The sequence below is a fragment of the Typopeltis vanoorti genome, chromosome 2, assembly GCF_054136105.1.
Source record: "Typopeltis vanoorti isolate ZY-2024b chromosome 2, IOZ_Tvanoo_1.0, whole genome shotgun sequence".
In the NCBI taxonomy this organism is placed as follows: domain Eukaryota; kingdom Metazoa; phylum Arthropoda; class Arachnida; order Uropygi; family Thelyphonidae; genus Typopeltis; species Typopeltis vanoorti.
This window is the reverse complement of record NC_143550.1, coordinates 141,059,154-141,080,333: the sequence shown is the minus strand read 5'-3', so window position 1 is coordinate 141,080,333 and position 21,180 is coordinate 141,059,154. Positions and strand designations below refer to the sequence as shown.

General features: G+C 35.2%; 1 protein-coding gene across 1 annotated transcript in view; it reads left to right on the top strand.

The window, feature by feature from the left end:
- Positions 1 to 21,180, top strand: part of LOC150109476 (dual specificity calcium/calmodulin-dependent 3',5'-cyclic nucleotide phosphodiesterase 1A-like) — a 279,797-nt gene that overhangs the window by 239,821 nt on the left and 18,796 nt on the right. The window contains exons 6-10 of the mRNA XM_090408516.1: positions 6,340 to 6,522; positions 6,634 to 6,700; positions 10,256 to 10,372; positions 16,892 to 17,032; positions 20,986 to 21,086. Of these exons, the coding sequence (XP_090264642.1) occupies positions 6,340 to 6,522; positions 6,634 to 6,700; positions 10,256 to 10,372; positions 16,892 to 17,032; positions 20,986 to 21,086 (609 nt within the window). The remainder of the gene's footprint in view (positions 1 to 6,339; positions 6,523 to 6,633; positions 6,701 to 10,255; positions 10,373 to 16,891; positions 17,033 to 20,985; positions 21,087 to 21,180) is intronic.

The following is a 21,180-nucleotide window of genomic DNA, read 5'->3' as shown; positions in this document are numbered from 1 at the left end:
TTGCTCATTGTCTGTCTTCTTTCCTATCCACCCTTTTCCTGTAGGAAGATGGCGTTGTTGAAAAGGACATCCCGCGATCTCACGTCTCCCGAGAGAATATCCGTGGATCAAGCAAACCGACCAAAGACTTTGAACATTCCCAAATCTCCAAAGTGGACCAGGTTAATGGTTTCGTCTTCCTGTAGATAATAGTAGTTGCGGATTCCTCTGCGACTAGATAATGCTTAATAGAATTTTATTTGCTTTTTTTTTCAAGCAGCTGATGCTCCGATTAGAGTAGCAATATTAGTTAGTAGAAAAGCGTATCTGAATACAACAAAGCATTGCACTGATGCTAGTAGCGCCATCTATAATTCCATTACATGATTAATTTTGAAAATTACATAACTTGAGATTTAATTACTTATTAAACACAGAGAAAATCCATTTATAAAATATATATATTGTGACAGTCGGTTATTTAAGATACAGTATAACAATTGAACAATTATTGGGGCGATATATTTGTGTAATTTGTTCCAGGTCAAAAGTTCAAATAGCGTGAAAGGTTTGTAAGAATATATATATATATATATTTTAAAAATCAAATTCTATGTTTTATACTTGTATTATTACAAAATCTGATATTGTAACTGACCAAACGTAAAATGGCATAAATATTTAAAGTGTTAATTGTTGGAAGCAGCGGCAGCCATTACTTTAATACGTTAATTATCCGAAAGAAGGAGGCACTAGCAAGGTAATACATTTCACTTTTTTTTTTCAATACTGACTTAATTCATAAATATTAATATTATTATAATACGTATTTTCAGATCTTTCGGCTGCCACATTCTACTTCCTTCTCCTTCGTTACGCAGTATTTTCTAACACTCATGTATTGGACCTTCTCTTTTACATTTTTTATAGTGCACGTAGAAGTTTGTGTACGTGTCTTCTTTTCAGAGTTTATATCCTTGATATTTGCTTTGAACTTGACAAGTATGTATATACTGTGCTTGACGAAATTGCCTAAATCAAGAAATTTGTATCTTAGAACAAAGCAAGAATACCTCATGTTCACCTCTCTGCTATTCATTACAAAAGTTTCTTCAAGTGTTTGTCATTCAACAGCCATAGATTGGTAGGTGTGTTATTTATCTGATAAACTACCTCTGCTTGTTTTTCTTTCGCAACACGAGGGCTTTTAACAGAAGCACTTCATTTGCATCTTATTAAGTAAAGCGTAAAACTTAAAGAGGGGGAGGGGATTTGTTAGCAAAGCAAACTTTACACTTCCTTGCTGTTTATGTTGGCCACAGTATTTCCTTCCTCCTCTTTGTTTCTTTTTATTTCTTTCCAGATCTGGTAGAAACCAAAAATCTTATAAAGACTAAAATCAGGTCTCAAGTATACTACGTTAGCAAAATATTGGACACATAATGAACATTGCCATAAAAAAACAGCTGAGATATTTAAAGCATATATATATATATATGATTATCAGCTATGTTGACTCGGTATGTAGATATGTTCATATTATTCCGAGAATTAGAAAAACAAATTAATTTAATTTCACACACGACATGTTTCATCGGAATGCCGACTTATTTAGGCGTGAGAACATTAAAAGCAGACATAAAAAACACCGTAAAGAAACATTGTACCACTACAATAACAGACTATGTACTGGAATTAAGTTTGAACTGAAGTTACAGTCCGGGCTAAAGTTCTACTGAAGATGGTTGTGAGCCTGTTTTGGTTGGCTCAGAATTAATCTGAGTTTAGGAAGAGTGGAAAAGCACATTTTTATATTAAATTTTTTCAAAACTCTTCTTAGTTTCCAGGAGAGCGAGCTGAAGTACGGTAAAGAGATATAACCCTTGGGGTTGTCCTGTTTCTCTGTGTTGTTTTGAGGACGGCGGTATAGTTGTTTATTGATAGTTTTTGAAGAGTAGCCATTATTTGTAAAGGTTCTTTTGAGATGTTGTAGTTCATCTTCAGTTTCCAGGTGTATATAAAATCATATGTGACTGTGGGAAGCCATATTATGGCCAAATTGAGAAGTCCATCCTCCTGCGTCTCGAAGAACATCCGAGAGACATCGCTTATAGTAGAACCATAGCAAGCGCCCTCTCAAGCCATGTCCTGTTCTCAGTGAACACGAACAATGAAGGCGGCCAACACGAAATAGACTGGAATACCACATGAAATATTCATACATGCCACGATGAAGTAGAACGCCGCATAGTTGAATCCAAAGAAATTATCCTAGACTCTTATCACATAAACAGTAACCTTAATTATAATTTACCGGACTCATTTAGCTCTGCTATCAGATACTGGCGCACTCGTGAAGTCATATGCACGCATATGCTTAATAATGGAACTTTAGCCCGGACTGTAGCTTCAGTTCAAACTTAATTCCAGTGCATAGTCTGTTTTTGTAAGTACAATGTTTCTTTACGGTGTTTTTTAAGTTTGCTTTTAATGTTCTCACGCCTGAAGAAGTCGGCATTCTGACGAAACATGTTGTGTGTGAAATTAAATTAATTTGTTTTTATAATTCTCGGAATTCAGTCAGGAAATAATATGAATATATATATATATGGAAAGTTTTTTACCTTGGGTGTATTATACGTTAAAGATACCAAGAAATTTTATACTTGGTTTTAATCCTTTTCCCAAGTAAGCAAAACAAAGTTTTGCGATTGAAATATATTCATGTCTGAGCTACTTGTATATAGAGGCTAATGACTTCGTATCACTTGCCTTAGTATGCATCCCATAATACAAAGCACCCACCCCCCCACTTTCGTGCGTGTATAATGCAATGCATAATGGGAAGGGCCACTACCCAGACCTAGGAGTGATACGAAGTCATTAGCCTCTATATACAAGTAGCTCAGACGTGAAATTTCACGCGCAAAACATTGTTTTGCTTGGGATAAGGATTAAAACCAAGTATAGAATTTCTTGGTATCTTTAACATATATATATATATATAAGTTCGCTTTCTTCTGAATGCTTTCATTTTTCTTTGACTACATAAAACCGCCCTGGAACACATTTGGTAATATTAATACTTAAAGCCAAGAAAAAAGCACGAACTGGCTAATTCGTGGAGTTCATTCTACTGTCACACTAGATGAACATATGTGATGGAAGCAGTATCGTCGATAGGGTGTAGCATAGAGGCAGCCTGCCTCACGGCGCGGCTTAATAAGGGCGCTCGTTCAGCCATATTGCGGTAGGCGCCGTTGCTACGCTAATAATTCTTGTTAGCGTAGCAAGTGCGGAAAGATGTTTTTCCTAACTTAAACTGATTAAAAATTATTTGCGAACAGCAATGACCCAAGAAAGATTGGTTGGTCTAGCAACTATATCGATAGACATAGCTTATAATTTAAATTCAGAAGAGCTTATAAACAGTTTTATTGTGCGATATCCCCGTAGAGCAAACATTTAATTAATATTATTATGTAATCGTTTTGCATTAATGTTTCTCTTGTAATAAAAACAAAATAGCGATTGGAGATGTTCTTATATTTTTGTCTTATCCATCAGGGGCGATATTTAATGGTTTGCCTCGGGGCGCGAAGTGCCAACACATCTTAATAGGACATCGGGTGCCTGAAATTACCATAGACGTCTTCCATGTCATAATCAGCTATTCAAGCTGGGTATTTCCATCTGGCAATTTAAATTATTATTAATCTACGATAAAAAAACACACAAAAGTATCTCTTTTCAGTCAATATTTTAAAGGTGAACTAAGGGAATGGGCAAACCAGTCTACGTGGTGATTTGCACTGAAGCACTAGCGAAAATCGGAATTCGATGAATAATAAGCGATAGTATTATTTATCATTCTGTTTTGGAAACAGGATAACGCATTCACAGCTGTTCCATTTGTTTGTGGAGTTATCGGTCTATGGAACATCTGCAACGATCTGAATGATATCAATAATTGCATAAAACCATTCTGTATCGGGAAAACTCCGTATAGGGAAATAAGAAGAGTTACACTTTTCCTTCAACTAGAATTTGTTCTTTCCTTTTCAGTTGCTGATTTATGTAAAACATTCTCTTTCTCTCTCTCTCTTTCTCTATAACATTGAAGTCTTCGATTTTTTAAGTCGTCCAAACTTAGTTCAATTTTTAGTTATTTTAATTCAGCCTATTCCACTTTCTATAGAATTTATGAAGATTATTTTGAGAGAATTTACTAAGACTATATGAGAATAAATACACTCGTTTGCTTCTGTAAAGTTTATCTGTTTATCTTCTTTGCAAACAAACGTTTTACAAAAAGACAAGTAAAATATGTACATTCCATCTCTCTCTCTCTCTCTCTCTCTCAAGCCCCCCTCGCAGTTTTATCCACCTAGAATCAGAATGTCGGCGTTATTTTTAGTGTGCTTTTTCTTCTCATGTACAAATATAACAATTATAGGTTATCCAGACACCATATTCACTAGAATTTATTATTTGAGACGCATATTAAATAATTTTAAATTGTTTAAAATATTTAAAATTAATGTACTAAAAGTAACATGTATCAACGCTTTCACAATCGATACTTGTCTTTCACAACGTGATGCCGCTCCTCTGCTCAGAACAAGAAAGTAGTTTTCAAAAAAGGGTTCAGCTTTTATATTGTACAATGTATATAATAGAATCATTCCATTATGTTATATAGGAAGTGCCGCTGTAACTTTGTAGTAACGTCCATAACGAGGAAAAAAAAAACAACAACAACTCATAGGTTTGATTTTTTTTGTTAATCTCGATTAAAAATTGCACCATTCTTCTGAAGGGAAATTAAGGTGAAGCCAACCGAGCTAAAAAAAAAATAATAATAATAAATAAATAAATAAAAATAAATAAATAAAATAAAATAAATAAATAAAAATAAATAAATAAAATAAAATAAATAAAATAAATAAATAATCAGTGTGACAGAGTGCTGCAGGGCAATACAATGGGATAGCTGATTTGTTTTTTCTATAGGATACGAAACTGCTCACATAGACTCTGATCAGATTGTATTGTGAGACTTTCATAACAGTGGTGCAAACAGATCATACGTTCTTCAAATGAAGACAAGAGAACCGGAAAGGAGTAGAGGGGGGGGGGGGGACAGAAGACCACACGAGTTGACAGCTAATGAACGCTAGTTGTTTCAGTGCTGGAAAATTCACTGAGGAAATGTTTTTGAACAAGAACTGTCTGCCAAAACAAACAGACATGTGACGATAAAAAAGGCAGAATAAGAAGACAAGCGAATTTCGACAATGCAAGAATAACAATTTCTTGCTGAAATATCAAGTCCCATTGGTTCCGAAACTATCAGCACCGAAGACCTCTTTTAAATTATTTTATATTTCTCTAACCACTTTATATCTCTGATTATTTATTTTACTTCGACTGTGACTGGAATAGAGTAGGTTATTGTTATTTCGCAAGTTTTTTTTTCGAATTCATTAATTTACATTAAAAATTTCTACATATATATTTTTTTATTTAACGCAGTAATAAGTCGCATGTTTTCGCATAAAAAATTCTTAATTAAAAAATAATTAAATAAACAGATCGGGTGTTTTTTTTTTCTTACTTTTAATTCATCCTTCCTTATGTCATGACTGTGTGGCCTAAATAAGATAATTTTTTTATATATTTTATAATACAGTCATATTAATGATAAAATAACACATAAAGAATATTTTTTCAAATATTGTTCCTCTAAAGATATTTACAACTATCTTTTGCCAATCTGTTTGGCCGAGTGATAAAAGTAGCCTCTCTACAACAACAGGCTACTGGTTCGCATGTTAATCAATACAAACAGTGGTCCTTCTTCCATTAATTGCAACTAAACAACTGTGGAAATGGAATCCACAGCAGCTGTTACTTCCAAACCGACAATTGATACCAAATTTATTAGTTCAAAACGTGATTAACTAGAAATGAAATAAAAAGACGTATTCGCTCCAAACTTCCATCCATCTTTGCGCATTTAACAAGACAATATTTCTAAAGACACCTTTCCACTTCTAGAATGCTCTTCCATGTAATTGGATTAATATTAAATTAAATAATCAGGGTTATTATTCCGAACAAAAATGGTTTAACATATTGCTTTGTAATCCTAATCGATACCATAAATTGCATTCTTGTGCGCCAAACCGATCACACTCGTGGATAAACTACATAAAACAACAGTATAAACCCTCCCAATCCATCACACCGTGATCCTGATGTACCCTAAGCGTAAAAGATCGGTAAATCACGTAGCACAATAGGCTAGCTCGGTTGTGTGCGTTCTAGCGATGCTCATTTGTTTCGTTTTCTTTGCAGACGTCTCATGGATGAAGACGATGAACTCTCTGAGGTTCAACCAGATGCAGTTCCCAATGAAGTAAGAGAATGGCTCGCTTCTACGTTCACCAGACAAACAGCTACGCAAAGGAGAAGATCAGATGACAAACCTCGTTTCCGATCTGTGGCGAATGCCATCAGGGCAGGAATTATGGTGGATAGGTGAGAATATTAACATATCGACAACGTATGATGTCGTTATTTCTCTAAGAGTGATTAACACTTCTTGAGTGAATTTAAAATATGATTTATTATTACGTCGATATCTTGCAGGATATACAGAAGAATTTCCAACAATAGTAATCTCCAGATGCCAACCCAAGTAGCAAGTATACTAAAGGTAAATTAAAAATCATAATCAACAGTACATACTGTATTTGCTGTTTTTTTTTTTCGTCGATAGTATTGTGCTACTAGAGGGCAGCACAGTACTCCATTGTTTGCTTTATTATACCAAATAATGATGAATATACGAAACAACAGGGAAGGTAGGCAGGTCATAACTCTTTCGCACCGTGTAAGGCGGAGTTAATAGGGTTGTTAACTGTTTATGAGCCGGTTCTCAAAGTTCATATGAAAATACGGAAGAAATATTAGAATATTCTTGAGATGGAATGAAATATGAGAGGACACACTTCTGTGCAAGCCATTAATGAGCTAATAGTACCTCTGGGAGACATTGTACACCAGCGTAGTTTTATTTTATATCGCTTAGAATGGCCCATCAGCGCCAGAGCTGCATAAACCATGCAATAACACGCGTTTTCCCGTGCTAACTATTCCCGTACATAAGATTGCTGAAAATTCACAAATAGGAATCTGACGATACTGTCGCGTGCTTACAGACTATCCCATAGATTAAAGGCAAACACTCCGAAAAGAAATATTTTGCAACAACAGGAAGAGTATATTTATTTTTTAAATACCAATTTGAATTTTTTTTTCTTCCTTCCATATGGCAAAGCAACAGCTAATAACCTATGCTGCCATCTAGCGGTAATCGGGAAAACGGGATAAAACATTAAATGGTCAATACACGTATAAGATTGCGTTATTGTGCCTTATAAAGAAAAGAAAGTTTGAGCGGAAGAGAAACTTAAGACTATTCTGATAAATGGTAATAACTGGAACTTAATATATGGGATAGTGACGTCATTAATGCCCCAATTTTGCTGTTGTCATTTTCTTGGAAGAATTTGTCATAGCAACGCTTGTTTCTCGTGAGACACGGTCGTAATTCATTTCTTGGGTGCCCATCAGGCGATAGCACCACCTCAAGAAAATGGAAACAGTGATGAATGCATCGCGTGCTTAAGGAATGGACAGAAAGACTTCCTTCACTCTCTCTCTCTCTCCACTTTGCGTGTATTTTGCAGTGACAAGCAATGCACAACACACGCACAGCATGTCAAAGCACAGAAACAAAGTGACGAAGGAACACTTTGTACCGGAGGACCGATTCCTCGAGCAAGGGCAACACGTATCCCACCACCATCCCACCCTTCGAGATTCGACGTTCGAAAGAGTGCGCAACTAGCAAAATTTTCATTCATGAACACGTGGTCAATTTAATGGTAAGCTTCCACTTCTCTCTCTCTCTGTCCACATTTCTGTTTTCTTAATGTTTTTTTTTTGTTTTATATTTTTCTTTCTTTTTTTTTCTTTCATCTTTTATCCTATTTCTTTATTTGTTATGTTTATTTCTTTTCATCTTTTGTTCTCCCATATATCTTTTTTTTTGTATTCATTTAAATAAACTGTAATTTTTGAAACAGTAATTTTTTCCTCGTTTTTTTTTTCTCTTAAAGAAAAAAGCAAATCCAAACTCAACCTTATGATCTTCTCATAGTTGACAGGATGCGATGTAAATTTCTGAGTAATAAAGCCAGCGATACAAATTCTTATAAGAGCGAACATAACAAAAGGTTTTTTTTTCAGACATAAAAGACAAATATTTGTCTTTTACATGTCTGAAATAAAATTTAGACATAAAAGTCAAATATTTATCTCTCATGTCTGAAAAAAAAAAACTGGAAAGACTAGAGATACAGTATTTCTGTATTTTTACTGATAAATAACTTTAGAACAGGATCATATATGTGTGTGTGTGTGTGTGTGTGTGTGTGTGTGTGTGTGTGTGTGTGTGTGTGTGTGTGTGTGTGTGTGTGTGTGTGTGTGTGCGTGCGTGCGTGCGTGCGTGCGTGTCTTAAAGATGCCAAGCTATTTTAAACCTGGTTTTACTCCATTTCCCAAGTAAGCAAGCAGACAAATAAGTCAAGTTTGCGCCTGCACGTATGGCAAGTCTAGGTGACCCGCAAAGTAGTGCAAGTCAAGGCAACTCATGGTAAAGGTGGAATAAGCTCTGATCACTATTCTTAATATTTACCCTTAATGCAAAGCCCATCTCCTTGAGGAGATGTATGATGCTAAGCATTAAAGGCGAGGGGGGTCACTACCCAGACCGGTTTCAGCCTGGCTCCCACTGATGAGACCTCAGTAAAGGTCGAAACCGGTCTGGGTAGTGGCCCCCCTTGTCTTTAATGCATAGCATCATACATCTCCTAAAGGAGATGGGCTTTGCATTAAGGGTAAATATTTTTACCCTTAATGTCCGTGTGTATTCACGGGGCCGCTTTGCCTGGTGGAAAAAAAAAAAAAAAAAAACTACCTCCGTATCCATTTCGACTAAAGATGAGTTAGACCGGCTAACTCACCTTTAGTCGAAAGAGACGAGATAAAGGTTCCTCAAGTGTCATGGATGGGAATCGAATCGTATTCCTAATGCTCGTACTGATTTTTTGCTGCCAAGAAAAATAGAAAATTAAAAACATATGAAAAGGAAATTTAAAAAAAAAATCACCGATATTTTTCCTTACTCCATAGTGTAATAATGTTTTTGGAATAAAAGACCACAGTATATAAAAAAGTAAGTAAAATTTATACAATAATTTTAATAAGATTCTAAACAGCAAATATCTTAACAGACGTAGTAAAAACGTAAATTTCATTAAATATAATAACTTTATAAACCAACCAATACATGGATACATACATGAGAGAGAGAGAGAGAGAGAGAGAGAGAGAGAGAGAGAGAGAGTGTGTGTGTGTGTCCGTAGACTCATCGAGGAAGGCCACTGAATTCTACATTTTAAGAGTTTGTTGTGTGTGGGGGAGAGGGAGGAATTATTTATAATTCTTACATTTTACTTTGGAACACGACCTTTCTCTAATTTCAATATTCCCAGAGAAGGAAATATTGAAATTTGGTACTTGAAGGTCACCAGATTTTGCATATGAGTGGTGCACACATGCACAGAGGGGTCAACCCAAGACAACTGGAACTTTGAATTATACAGATACAAGTATATCCATGCTTGAAATATAAATTATGAAATAACTTTACGTTAATGTATTTATAAATAACACGTGATGACATGGAATACATTTTCATTTATGCTCAATTCTTTTTAAATTTAATACACCATTTATTAAAATAAATAGAATGTATATAAATATCGATTTTAAAATGATTAAGATGTGTTTCATATGTAATAATATTTGTAATTGATAAGTTACGAAGTGCTAAGTATCTCTTTTTCCCTAAAAGGATTTTATGTAGAAAGTTATGTGTTATTTAAAAAAAAAAATTCTATTTTGTCCAATCTGTCCGGAGCTGCGCGCTAGCTGACAAAATCCACTTGCCACTGGCGAGTGTACCTTGTGAAGTCATATATATATATATATTGCGACTGTGCTGAAACTGATCGAAATTGTATCACCATATTAACATAGTGTGACTTTTACTTTCGTTCTAAGGATATTTTTATGCCAATAAATCTATTATTTACGCCAGTTGTCAACTGATCATATCTAATAAACTGATTTTGTATTCTAGAAAGCGGATGATTGGTCGTTCAATGTGTTCGCAGTTAATGATGTAGCTCCCGGCCAAGTGCTGCGTTACGTCACCCACGACCTGTTGAATCGATATGGCCTTATCCATAAATTTAAGGTGAGCAGTATCTACCACGTATCTTCGTAAAGAAACTGTTCTTGAAATCATTTGCAGTCGGTAAAGCCAGAAATTCATTAAGAGTTGCTTTTTCGCTGTAAAATCGAAAACTCGGAAGGCCAGGATAAAAGCGTGCACCCTCTTATCTTCACGCGAATGGAGTAGATGCGTGTAAGGTGTAAGACTTCTATGCTCCTTCTCAACTTCTCTTATCTCTCTGCAACTTTTCTTTATTTGCTTGGTAAGAAGCATGATTTTCTCAGTGTCGGATTTGTAGCTCTCCCTTGATATCATCTCTCTTTCTTTCTTTCTCTTGTCCACTTCGCACTTACGAATCTCGAAGCTAAAGCCGAAGATGATTATAGTTTCAGCCAGGGTGTGTGTGTGTGTTCCACTTACTTCGATGCTTTCTAGTCTTCCAATATAATCACACAGATCGATTTCCTATTGGACTGCAGTGCAATTGTGATTCTCTGCTACCTTTTAATGAATAAATACTTTCAATGAAACTTGTATCTGACAGAGTATTAATATGAGCACTTGATGCCAGAAATATTCCCAGGGAGAAATATACGCCATGACATGGATTTAATAAAGTTTACTTAACTCATAATAATAAAGTGATAATAAATTTGTATTAATGCTATTATTATTTTATTCTTAAATGTTTATACTATATTACTATATTTGTCTTTTTTAAGTCATTCTTAACCTTTTTATTTGGGTATTCTTCGTGTAATAAATATATTATTTAAACTTACTTGAATTTATCTGACTTGTTCGTCTCAGTCACTTCTATCATAAAATATTCTATCTATTCCAATCCTCTGTATGTAAACGTCATTTACGCTGCGTATGTGCAAAATACTTGGTCGTCGCATGCATCACCACGTGTTCTAGACAACTATATAAGAATGCCGGTGGTCAGCAATTGTCAACAGCGTTGATCACAATGGTAAAAAACAAAGGATCTTTCGTAGTTCAATAAACGGTTATTGTGGGTGCCCGTCTAGCTACAGCCACGATTTTGAAAACAGCAGAGCTGAGTGGTTTCTCAAAAGGTGAGATATCCCGGGTGCTTAGTCAGTGGAAAAATAACCCGCACTGCTCGTCTAAGAGGCGTAACTGTGGTCCTCATCGAGAAGGCTTGTACGGATCAACAGAACTTCCTGTGTGCAGCAATTGCCTGAAGCATTCAATGAAGGCTGTTCCCGACCCACATCTCACCGAACTACACAGGGAATTGAAGAGGATCGGTACTGGCGGTGGCATGCCTATACGGAAACCACTGATTTCTGCGAAGAACCGGAAAGTTCGTCTACAGTACTATCAGGAATACCGTGACTGGACACTGGACGACTAGAAAAAAAGTCATGTGGTCCGACGAGTCACGGAACACCTGTTTTCTGTACCGACGGGAGACAGGGCGTTTTGCGGGAGCCACATCAAGCAATGAACCCAGCTTGCCTTGTAAGCACAACTCAAGATTATGGTGTCATAGTGTGAGGCATGTTCTGTTGGTATGGAACAGATTCCCTGATATTGCTCGGACGGTGGGGCGTCCTCTAATGTTGACTCTTTATCCAGTAGGTGATGGTCCTTTCATGAACGATAATGCTGCTGTCCATCGCGCACGAATTGTTCAACAGTGGTTCAGCAAGCATGACAACGACTTCCGCCATCTTCCCTGTCACAAAAAATCCCGGATCTGAATCCCATTAAGAATGTATGGGACGTTAAAACAGATCCGGGAGCAAAGTTCTCTTCCGTCAAATCTGAGCTAATGATCGCCTGGTTTGTTGTAGACGTGGACGCAATCCAACACCTTGTGGAATCTATGACAAACCGTATATGTGCTGTAATTCGGGCTAAAGGAGGTTCAACACGGTATTAAATAAAAGTTTCTAATTCAGTTGTCGGTGTGTGTAGCACCAACGCTGCTACACACCATTTAGCATCACAAACGCTCAGGATATTTACTTGAAGTCGATCAATTTCTTTTGGTGCCACAGGAAACAAGCAGTAGATGCAGGGCTTTTCTCCATTTCTCGCCCACACAAGTAGGGGTTTGCCCTTCTCATATTAAAACATTCATACATTACTAACATGGTTCTAACCATACGGAAAGCACTGGCATCAAATCACGTTTCCGGTATTCTAATTAAATATTTTCTTGGATTTTACCCACCCTGTTTTCGGGAACACTGGACACACTGGTCGATGTGCGGAGATGGTGTCGGAGTAGTACTATTTTACATGTAACATGCTAAAAAGACTTTTATCAGATAGAGTTTGGGTGCTTCGGCTAACCCCCTAACTGTACTGGAAACTATTTCATTTCTTTGGTTTCACGATGCCAGATCTGACTGGAATGAAGAGGTGCTCCTTTACGAGCATTAAAAACAGTTGGAGGACGACCATATTGCCGGCCTCGTTGGCTTAGCGTATCCGCTCTGCAGCCAAAAGGCTGCGGGCTCGAATCCCGCCGTGGACATGGAGGTTTGTGATTGTATGTGAAAATATTGGTGGTGGTGGTGGTGGTGGTGGTCGGCGGTAGATGGCGTTGGTGTAGATGATGAAGGTAGTTGCGGTTGGAGGAGTGGTGGAGACGGAGAGTTGTAGAGGAGGTGCCCTCCCTCGATGAGTCTTTGGACTCCCTGGAGGTGTCACGTAATAATAATAATAATAATAATAATATCACCGACACATGGCTTGGAAGATCGCCTACGACAGACTCCCGGTGAAACTAGCGAAATCGCCATATTCCCAAGATCGTGCGACGTTTGTCACGGAATTGAAACGGTCAGGCTCCTCTTTCTACGTTGCCCACCAAAACAGTGCATTTAGCAGCTGTTGGCTGAGGTGCTTAGAATCCCAGTGCAAATCTCCTCTTTTACCATCTCATTTTATTTGTTTTATGTTTCTTCCTGTTCTTAGTCTGATGAATCTCATAACCACTCTTAGAGTATAAAAATACCCTACAATAATTAAATTCTGTCAATTCATATAAAACACCAAGATAGATTACCAATAGACTTTAAAAAGTCTTAACCTTCAGCCAACATCTATTTGTCAAGACCGTTTTAATACGATTTTTCAGTCATTAACTTTACCTAAATAGACAGAATGCCGTATTTTGTAGAAGTAGGTAATCAAAGTAATAATTTCTACTGGGTCCATGAGTAATACAGTTTTACCATTCTAAGATCAATGATACGGCTTTCGTAATTCTGTCGGTTTGGGTGAAGCCCTTTGTTTGGAAAGAAGGGGGTTCAAATCCAGTCTAGAAAGCGAAGAATCTATATCATGGATTTTCAATGAAAGGGGAGTTAGTCGGTCTCGCAAGTGGGGGAATGTTTTTTTCCGAAAAATCTGGATTTTTCACCTTGCAAATCGTAAGAGAACATGCTTCATTTACACAAAAACATATACGTAAGCATAAGACTAACTATCTTATTTTGAAATGTTGGTTACGAAAGCAAGTCTGGAGGGGCGTGGGCCTTAAGGACCTGTAAGTACCACAGATTATTGTTGTTGTTGTTAAGTGCAATGGATATAGTGAACCTCTTCTCGGGATTTGAGTCGATTGCACCAATACAAAATAATCTACTTAATGGACATCCATCTGTTTAATCCCATAGCTTTAAACGAGCTCCAGTCTTGTTTCTATAGACCATGGCTTGACTTGGATCAGAGGAAGTAAAGAAGCGGCTCTGCCAGGTTCAGGCTTTTCAATAACAACAATAATCTTTCAATGAGCTTATCACGTACGTTAAATGAATTACCTCTACATTGGCAGACTGGGACATCGATTTTGAAGGAAGGTACAAATACCAAAACAAATTATGATGCTGCATTACTATGTCGCATTCTTCCCTTCCTATCAAATAAGGCTTATAAGAAACTAAAAAAAACGGATATCCTCTCATGGATGAAGAAAGAGGAAGTTCAAAGAAGGTGGGTCAATTTAAGATATCAGATATACTAAGGTTGGTAACACGTAGATAAGTGGTTTACACTCTGCAAGTTCTCACATATCCCAGTCTATCGTCTTGTTCACATTCTTGTAAAATTTCGGCTTAATTCTCGTGCGAAGTGCTTATTACGTGTCCTATTTTTACAAATTCATTTTACAAATAATGTTTTCTTTATTCTTAAAAAGATGCAGTTCCTGTAAATTCTTTTTGGGAGGATTGAATTCACATTATATATATATGCACCTTGAGAACCGAGTAGGAATTTGAAACCCACACATATTAGAAATATTTGGGGAAATTTTGAAGAAAAGAGCAAGGTTAATAAATATCTGCTAGATTTTCGTTCATACAAGACAAGAGTTTACCAACAAAAAGATGTGCACAAATTCACATGGAGATAACATCTTACTAATAAAAATACGTCTTAATTATGTTATTTTGACGATGATATTTTCAAAGTTCAGGACACAAATATACAGAGGATTAGAAGTAGGAAACGATCACTTCGTCTACTTTTGATCAGAATAAAAATAATAATCGAAGTGAAAAGAAAAGTGTACTCAAGTTTGGAAAAGCAATCAATGCAGAGCAACTCTCAAATGTGAACTGTCGACTCAAATATACAAATATTACTGGGGAAAGAGTTAAGAAACAAAACCCTTAGAGACTGATTGACAAAATCTGAAGAAAACGTTTACTGATTCAGTCAGGAAAAACATTCCTGCACTTTCTTCCAAGAATCTAACAACATTCAGTATGTTTTCTTCGGTTTCCGATACTCCCCTCCCCCTCCCGCTAGCGAATGTTAGCCATTCAGTTCTGTCCTGCTGAAAACCCAACCAACTTTTCTTCCTCTTTCAGTCTATCTACGCTGTTCTCCAGATCAGCTTCCTTCATATTTCTCAAAAATTATAATCTTTCAGCTGTGCCCACATAGGACACTGATACTCTATGTTTTAAAATTTTCGTCTATGGATTTGATATTGTAAAAAAAAAGCGATGTATTGCATAGATAGAAAAATTAAAACTCTATGCTGGACAATAGGAGTTAAAGAAATAGTCCATAGAAAGGGGGGGGGGGGGTCATATAAAAAGTCCCTGAAGAGTAACTGAGCATGTGCACTTTACAGAATACGGAGAAAAATGTAAGAAAGTTAAATTAACAAAGAGAGAAAATTAAGTTAAACGTAAGTTTGGCTAAATGTAGCTAAACAGCGCTCATGGGAAAGTTATGTAAAGAATATAGAAATAATAAAATGAAGGGATAAAACGTTTTGGAAGCTAATAAGATAGCTTCGAAATATCACAAAAGGAATAAGATTACAATGGTGAAGAAAAAAGTAAAAATAATGATTTTTGTATGTGGTTTCCATCTACCAAAGGTTCGTAAACGTATAGCACATCCGTACCATGTGTGGGCGACAGATTTTTTTCTATTTTTTTTTTTTTTCTTGCATAGTCCGAAAACCCTTCTGCAGCAGGGTGGAACATTTTCAAGTCATTAAGTGGAGCGGTTTTCTGGCATGGGAAATTACATTCTCTCACCTAAAGGTAATCACAAACATCTATGCCCAATGCGGGATTCGAACTCGCAGCCTGTTGATTAGAGTGCGGATACACCAACTATTTGGCAAACCACACGACGCCTGGTTGGCCGAGTGGTTATTGTATTCTCTCTCCAACTACATTTTCTGGATGTAAGGAGTAATAATCTTTTGTTATGTGAATCCTATCCATGATAATTTGTAAATCTATCGTACATTCGTATACAGTAGATGGGCTCATTACTACATTATCCGGAAATGCTGACGTAGGACTGAACATCTTGAAACGTATCACGTAAAATCACGTTCTATTCGAGATTGCCAAAATTTATCTTCTTATGTAGTTTCAGAAATCGTTTACTTTTCAACTTTAAGAATTTAACCAGACTACGCTGGAACGCTGTATAATAATTATTCGATATAGCTCGTACAAATAATTCAGAAAAATTGAGACGAAAAAGAACAGGATGAGCAGTTTTAGGGAAATCAAGAACATCATCCTCTGTTCAGCTCATTCTAATCTCGTACTCAAAATGTTTTCCGCTATCTTCATTTGTTTCTGCTCTGAGACAATCTGCATCGGAATTAATAAAAGTCACCGATACTTCATTCGTAAAATCCTGAGCTGCTTTACTCCAGGAATTGCAACATAAATATATATATATATATATATATATATATATATATATATATATATATATTTGCTTTAGTAATATTGTAATTTTATCGTTTCATTTATTAACAAAAAAAAAAATATTTTTCAACATTCAAATGTAAATTACTATTTTACCCGCTTGCATAAAGTGCATCAATATGGCTTTCTATCTGGGTTTATTTAAACACATCTGCTTAATAAACCCAACTCAGTTTATTAAAACAGATATGTTATGAGCACAGTTTTCTAATTAAAAGTTAACAAATTACACTGCCAAATGCAATTAGACATTTCTACTTTCTTTCTTGTGCAAAATTACGAACATGTGCTTATTTTTTGACAGATCCCATCCTCAACACTGGAAAATTTTCTAACTCAAATAGAAACTGGTTATGGAAGGTATAAAAATCCATACCACAACAACCTTCATGCCGCTGACGTCACCCAAACCGTCCATTATATTATGTGTCAAGCAGGACTTGCGGTAAGTTTGGGTGTATAATTTGAAACGTTATCAGAAAATTAGAATTTTTCCACAAAAAAAATATACTTTTTACTTTTTTAACAATTAATTTTACTTTTTTTAAAATTAAATTATGTAAGATAAAGAAAACGGAAAACAATGCAACAAGTATTCAAGTTCTATCTCATTACTTATTTGGCAGAAGTGATCAAATGAATTATATCAGTGTTAGTTAGTTGTTATGTGCTAAATACGTTTGTGATATTTAAATAATTACGCACCTGTTCGTTCTAGTATTGAGGCAATATTCTGTGCTATGACGGTTGTAATAAATCATAAATTATGCTGAAGTAAATACTATTGATGGGGGGGGGGGAAAGTAAATTGTCGTTGTGTGTTGATGGTAGTAGTGTCGTAGTATGCATTAGGAGGAGGATTAAATAGAGGAGATGGTGAGTTGTTGTATAGTGGAGTAGTGTGTGTACTCCCACGATCGAGTCCAAGGACTCCTTGGAAGTATCACGTAATAATAATAATAATAATAATAATAATAATAATAATAATAATAATAATAATAATGTGTGTGTTAAAAATAAGCAGAGATGTTTAACAGAATCACTTCCCAAAATTAGGGACGCCCAGGGCGATCATTCCTATTTAAATTGGGTGCCCCATAGTTGTCTTCTTTGTAAAAAATCTTTGCATTCGGTCTTTTGTGGAAGATATGTTTTATTGAACTGAATTAATCTCGTAGTTATGAAGCAGCAAAAATGAACCTGCTGATACTTTTATTATTATTATTATTTTGACAAAAAATAAACGAGGAAGACTGGTCCAGTTTCGGGAAGCGATCATAGTAAATAATTAAAACCAATGTTATTTTTAATTCAATAATTAATTATTTATAAACTATTAAACTAGAACGACATAAAATATGACAGGGCACGTGACTTGATGTCACGAGAATCGCATCATACGCTTTATAAATCTATTCCGTTCTGTTAATCTTTTTTTTTTTATTATTTGATACAAGTTGTATTGTACAGAAGATTGCTCAGATAATAAGCCGAAAATTTCGCCACGGATAAAAATGACAAGTTTTATCCATTCGATAACGTTATTAAATTTATTTATTTATTCAATTAATAAAACATAAACCAATTGGAAAAAGAAGGCAGAGTAGACCTAAAAAGAGGATAGTAGATGGATAATGAGACCGGAACAGACCAGTATATCCGCAATGAGCGTTATCATAATGATAATAATAAATTTATTATATCTTTATATTACGTTTCATGAAGTTTTCTGATTCGTTGAATTTTTGAATTTCATACTAGCTGAAGAGTAACGTACACAAATGTGAGAATATTTACATTTTATATGGATGAAATTTTGATGTAAAATTTTATTTAAATAAAATGTCTCTTTGTTAATTGATATATCGTTATCTTTTTTTTTTTTTCAATTTTCTGCATATTTTTACTACGCTGTATCATAATGAGTTTAGTTTAAAATCAGTTTCTAAGTTAAAAGTCTGTTGTTCTCAGAACTAATTTCATACATTTAAGAAACACATCGTTACCGTATTTCTCCGTAAAAAACATTAGTAGTGCAATTACTGTAAAACTAAGTAACCGATATTATTTTTTTTTTATTATTTACACTGCACTCGCCCACTCATTAGGCCCACTGCAATATTCAAGTTACGAAGCAATACCAGCGGAGGAAATTCTGTTAAATATGTAAATGCTTATCACACTCGTATGAAAAGTTCACAGTTAGATATGCACGCGATATTCCAAGGAAAATATCAATCATTTTATTATCGCAGCGCTGATTTTTTTTGAGCTAATATGGGGCAGGGTTTAAGAAGTTCAGTAGTGTAATATCCCTTAATATAACTTTTTTTGTATGATCACCGGTTATATATAACTCATTGCGAAATTAAACCATATCATACGTCATCAACTGTTGGATACTGTTTGGTTTCTGACAGAAAGAAGGGAACCGGAAAAGTGCTTGCATTTTATGAGCACGAACGTTCCAGTGTCTTAAGTTTCCAACTTCGTACAATGGTTTATCATGTCTCTGCTAAGGAAAATCCCTACACAGAGACGAATTGAATGTTTTCTTTTTCCATAATAGTAATAGTAATCTTTATTGGTCTTCGAACACACATTAAGATATATGAGTTGCAAGACAGCATGAAGAGAGGTGCAAGAGCATTTGCAATGATAATGAAGACGCATTTTAAGATTTGTATTGGAAATTGTGCATTTACAAGAATTGTTTAATAAATTACACGTATTTAACGTTTCAAACTATCGAAAAACAATTTAATAATAATAGATAAGAACACAGGGAATTGTTGAAGCAGTAATCCCACTGACTTCTTTGAAGCTAGAATAAGCTTTTCTGAAGCGTATTGTTCTGAAGAGTGTGGTATTGAAATGTAATTAATATTTGGTGTTTTTTTGGGGGGGGGGTGATACTATGTTTGGGGTTATTGTGGGTACTATGTTTTATTAGGTGTGGATGTTATCTTCTTCCCAGCGTATCATTAATTAATATATAATATATAATAAAAATAAACAAAAAAATCAAGTTTTTTGTTTATTAATCATGTGGCACATCGTATACTATTACATCATCGATGTCGACTTTAGCCGAAACTCATCCCTCTTAAAAGGTCTGTCTCTCTCTCTCTTTCCGGGTAAGAGGCCGTAGCTAATGGGGATATCCGACAACTTGCGAAGATTTCATATATAACCTTAGACATTTTTGTGGCATATAAGCAATTATAGCTTTCATATGCCATGGCAAATAAAATCGATTCAATCGCCCTTCAGAAAAAGGTCTGGAAAATTTTCGTGCTCCTCATTTATATATAAATAAACTATTCATTTATTAATTTATTATACAGTTATTTTGGCTTATTAGTATTCGATGTTTCAGCAGATTTTTAAAATATTATAATTACTTTATGTTAGCCTTATACGATGTTACGTTGATGTTAGCTTATTTTTTTATCTGGTTAAGTATTTATCGACATATTATTAATTATCTCTATTTTTCATTTTTTTTTATTTTTACCTTCATGCAATTAAATTATCTAATTTACGTTACAATAAACAAAAGGAGGTGAAGAAATAAACCACAGTTATTACCGAGAAAAAATACACCATTAAAAATAAGTAGGTGGCGTTTGTTTAATCCTGTTTGATCCATCAATGTGTGTGTGTGTGTGCGTGTGTCCCTTAATTCTCTGACAAATAACAGGAGCAAAAATGCTATTCCTCTAACGTAATCAGAGAAAGAAACTAATTTGTTTGCTTCCGAGCAAATTAATTTTAAACTCATCTGCAACTATTTATTCATCATTGTGAGCTTTTAAAAATCTCAGCTTCAACACAATAATTAATTACTTTTTAATTTTTACTTCCCACCAAAAAAGAGAAAAACGCAAAAACGGTCTTTTTCCTTCTTAGCTTGGAACATTAATCGGAATCATTAGCCCAAATAAATGATCCGTTTCATCGGTAACCATAGCAACAGCACATAAAAGGAAATTGTAATAGAATTTCGAATTGTAGTGGGAAGGATTTGGATTGTTAATTGATCTCTGTATCTAGGAATAGGGAAAAAAAAATTTGCACTTAGACATGTGATATAAAGGAAATTTGCTAAAATATTACCAGGCGCACGCATATTAAAATAATGATTAAAATAAGGAACGGTCTGTGTGTTTAATATGCCATACTGCACTTGGAAAACGGATGGCGAAAATAATCAGAGAAAAGAGAGAGAGAGAGAGAAACGGAAAGTGAGAATAATAGTCGCAAGCGGAAACACACGCTTAATGTTAATGCGGTTAATGGACTCATTCATCTAATTCTTGTAACATCACTCTGAAGCTATATAATTTTTAATAACACCACAACAAACTGGTGACAATAATTGACTTCCTTTTTCAGAACTGGTTGACCGACTTAGAAATACTGGCCACAATTATTGCAGCAGTCATACACGATTATGAACACACTGGTACTACTAACAACTTTCACGTTATGTCTGGGTAAGTAAAATTACCTTGCTTTTCACTTATGTGTTCTGTCCTGTAATCTGACGATTTGAAAATTTATTTAATTGCTGTTAGTATACTATATTTA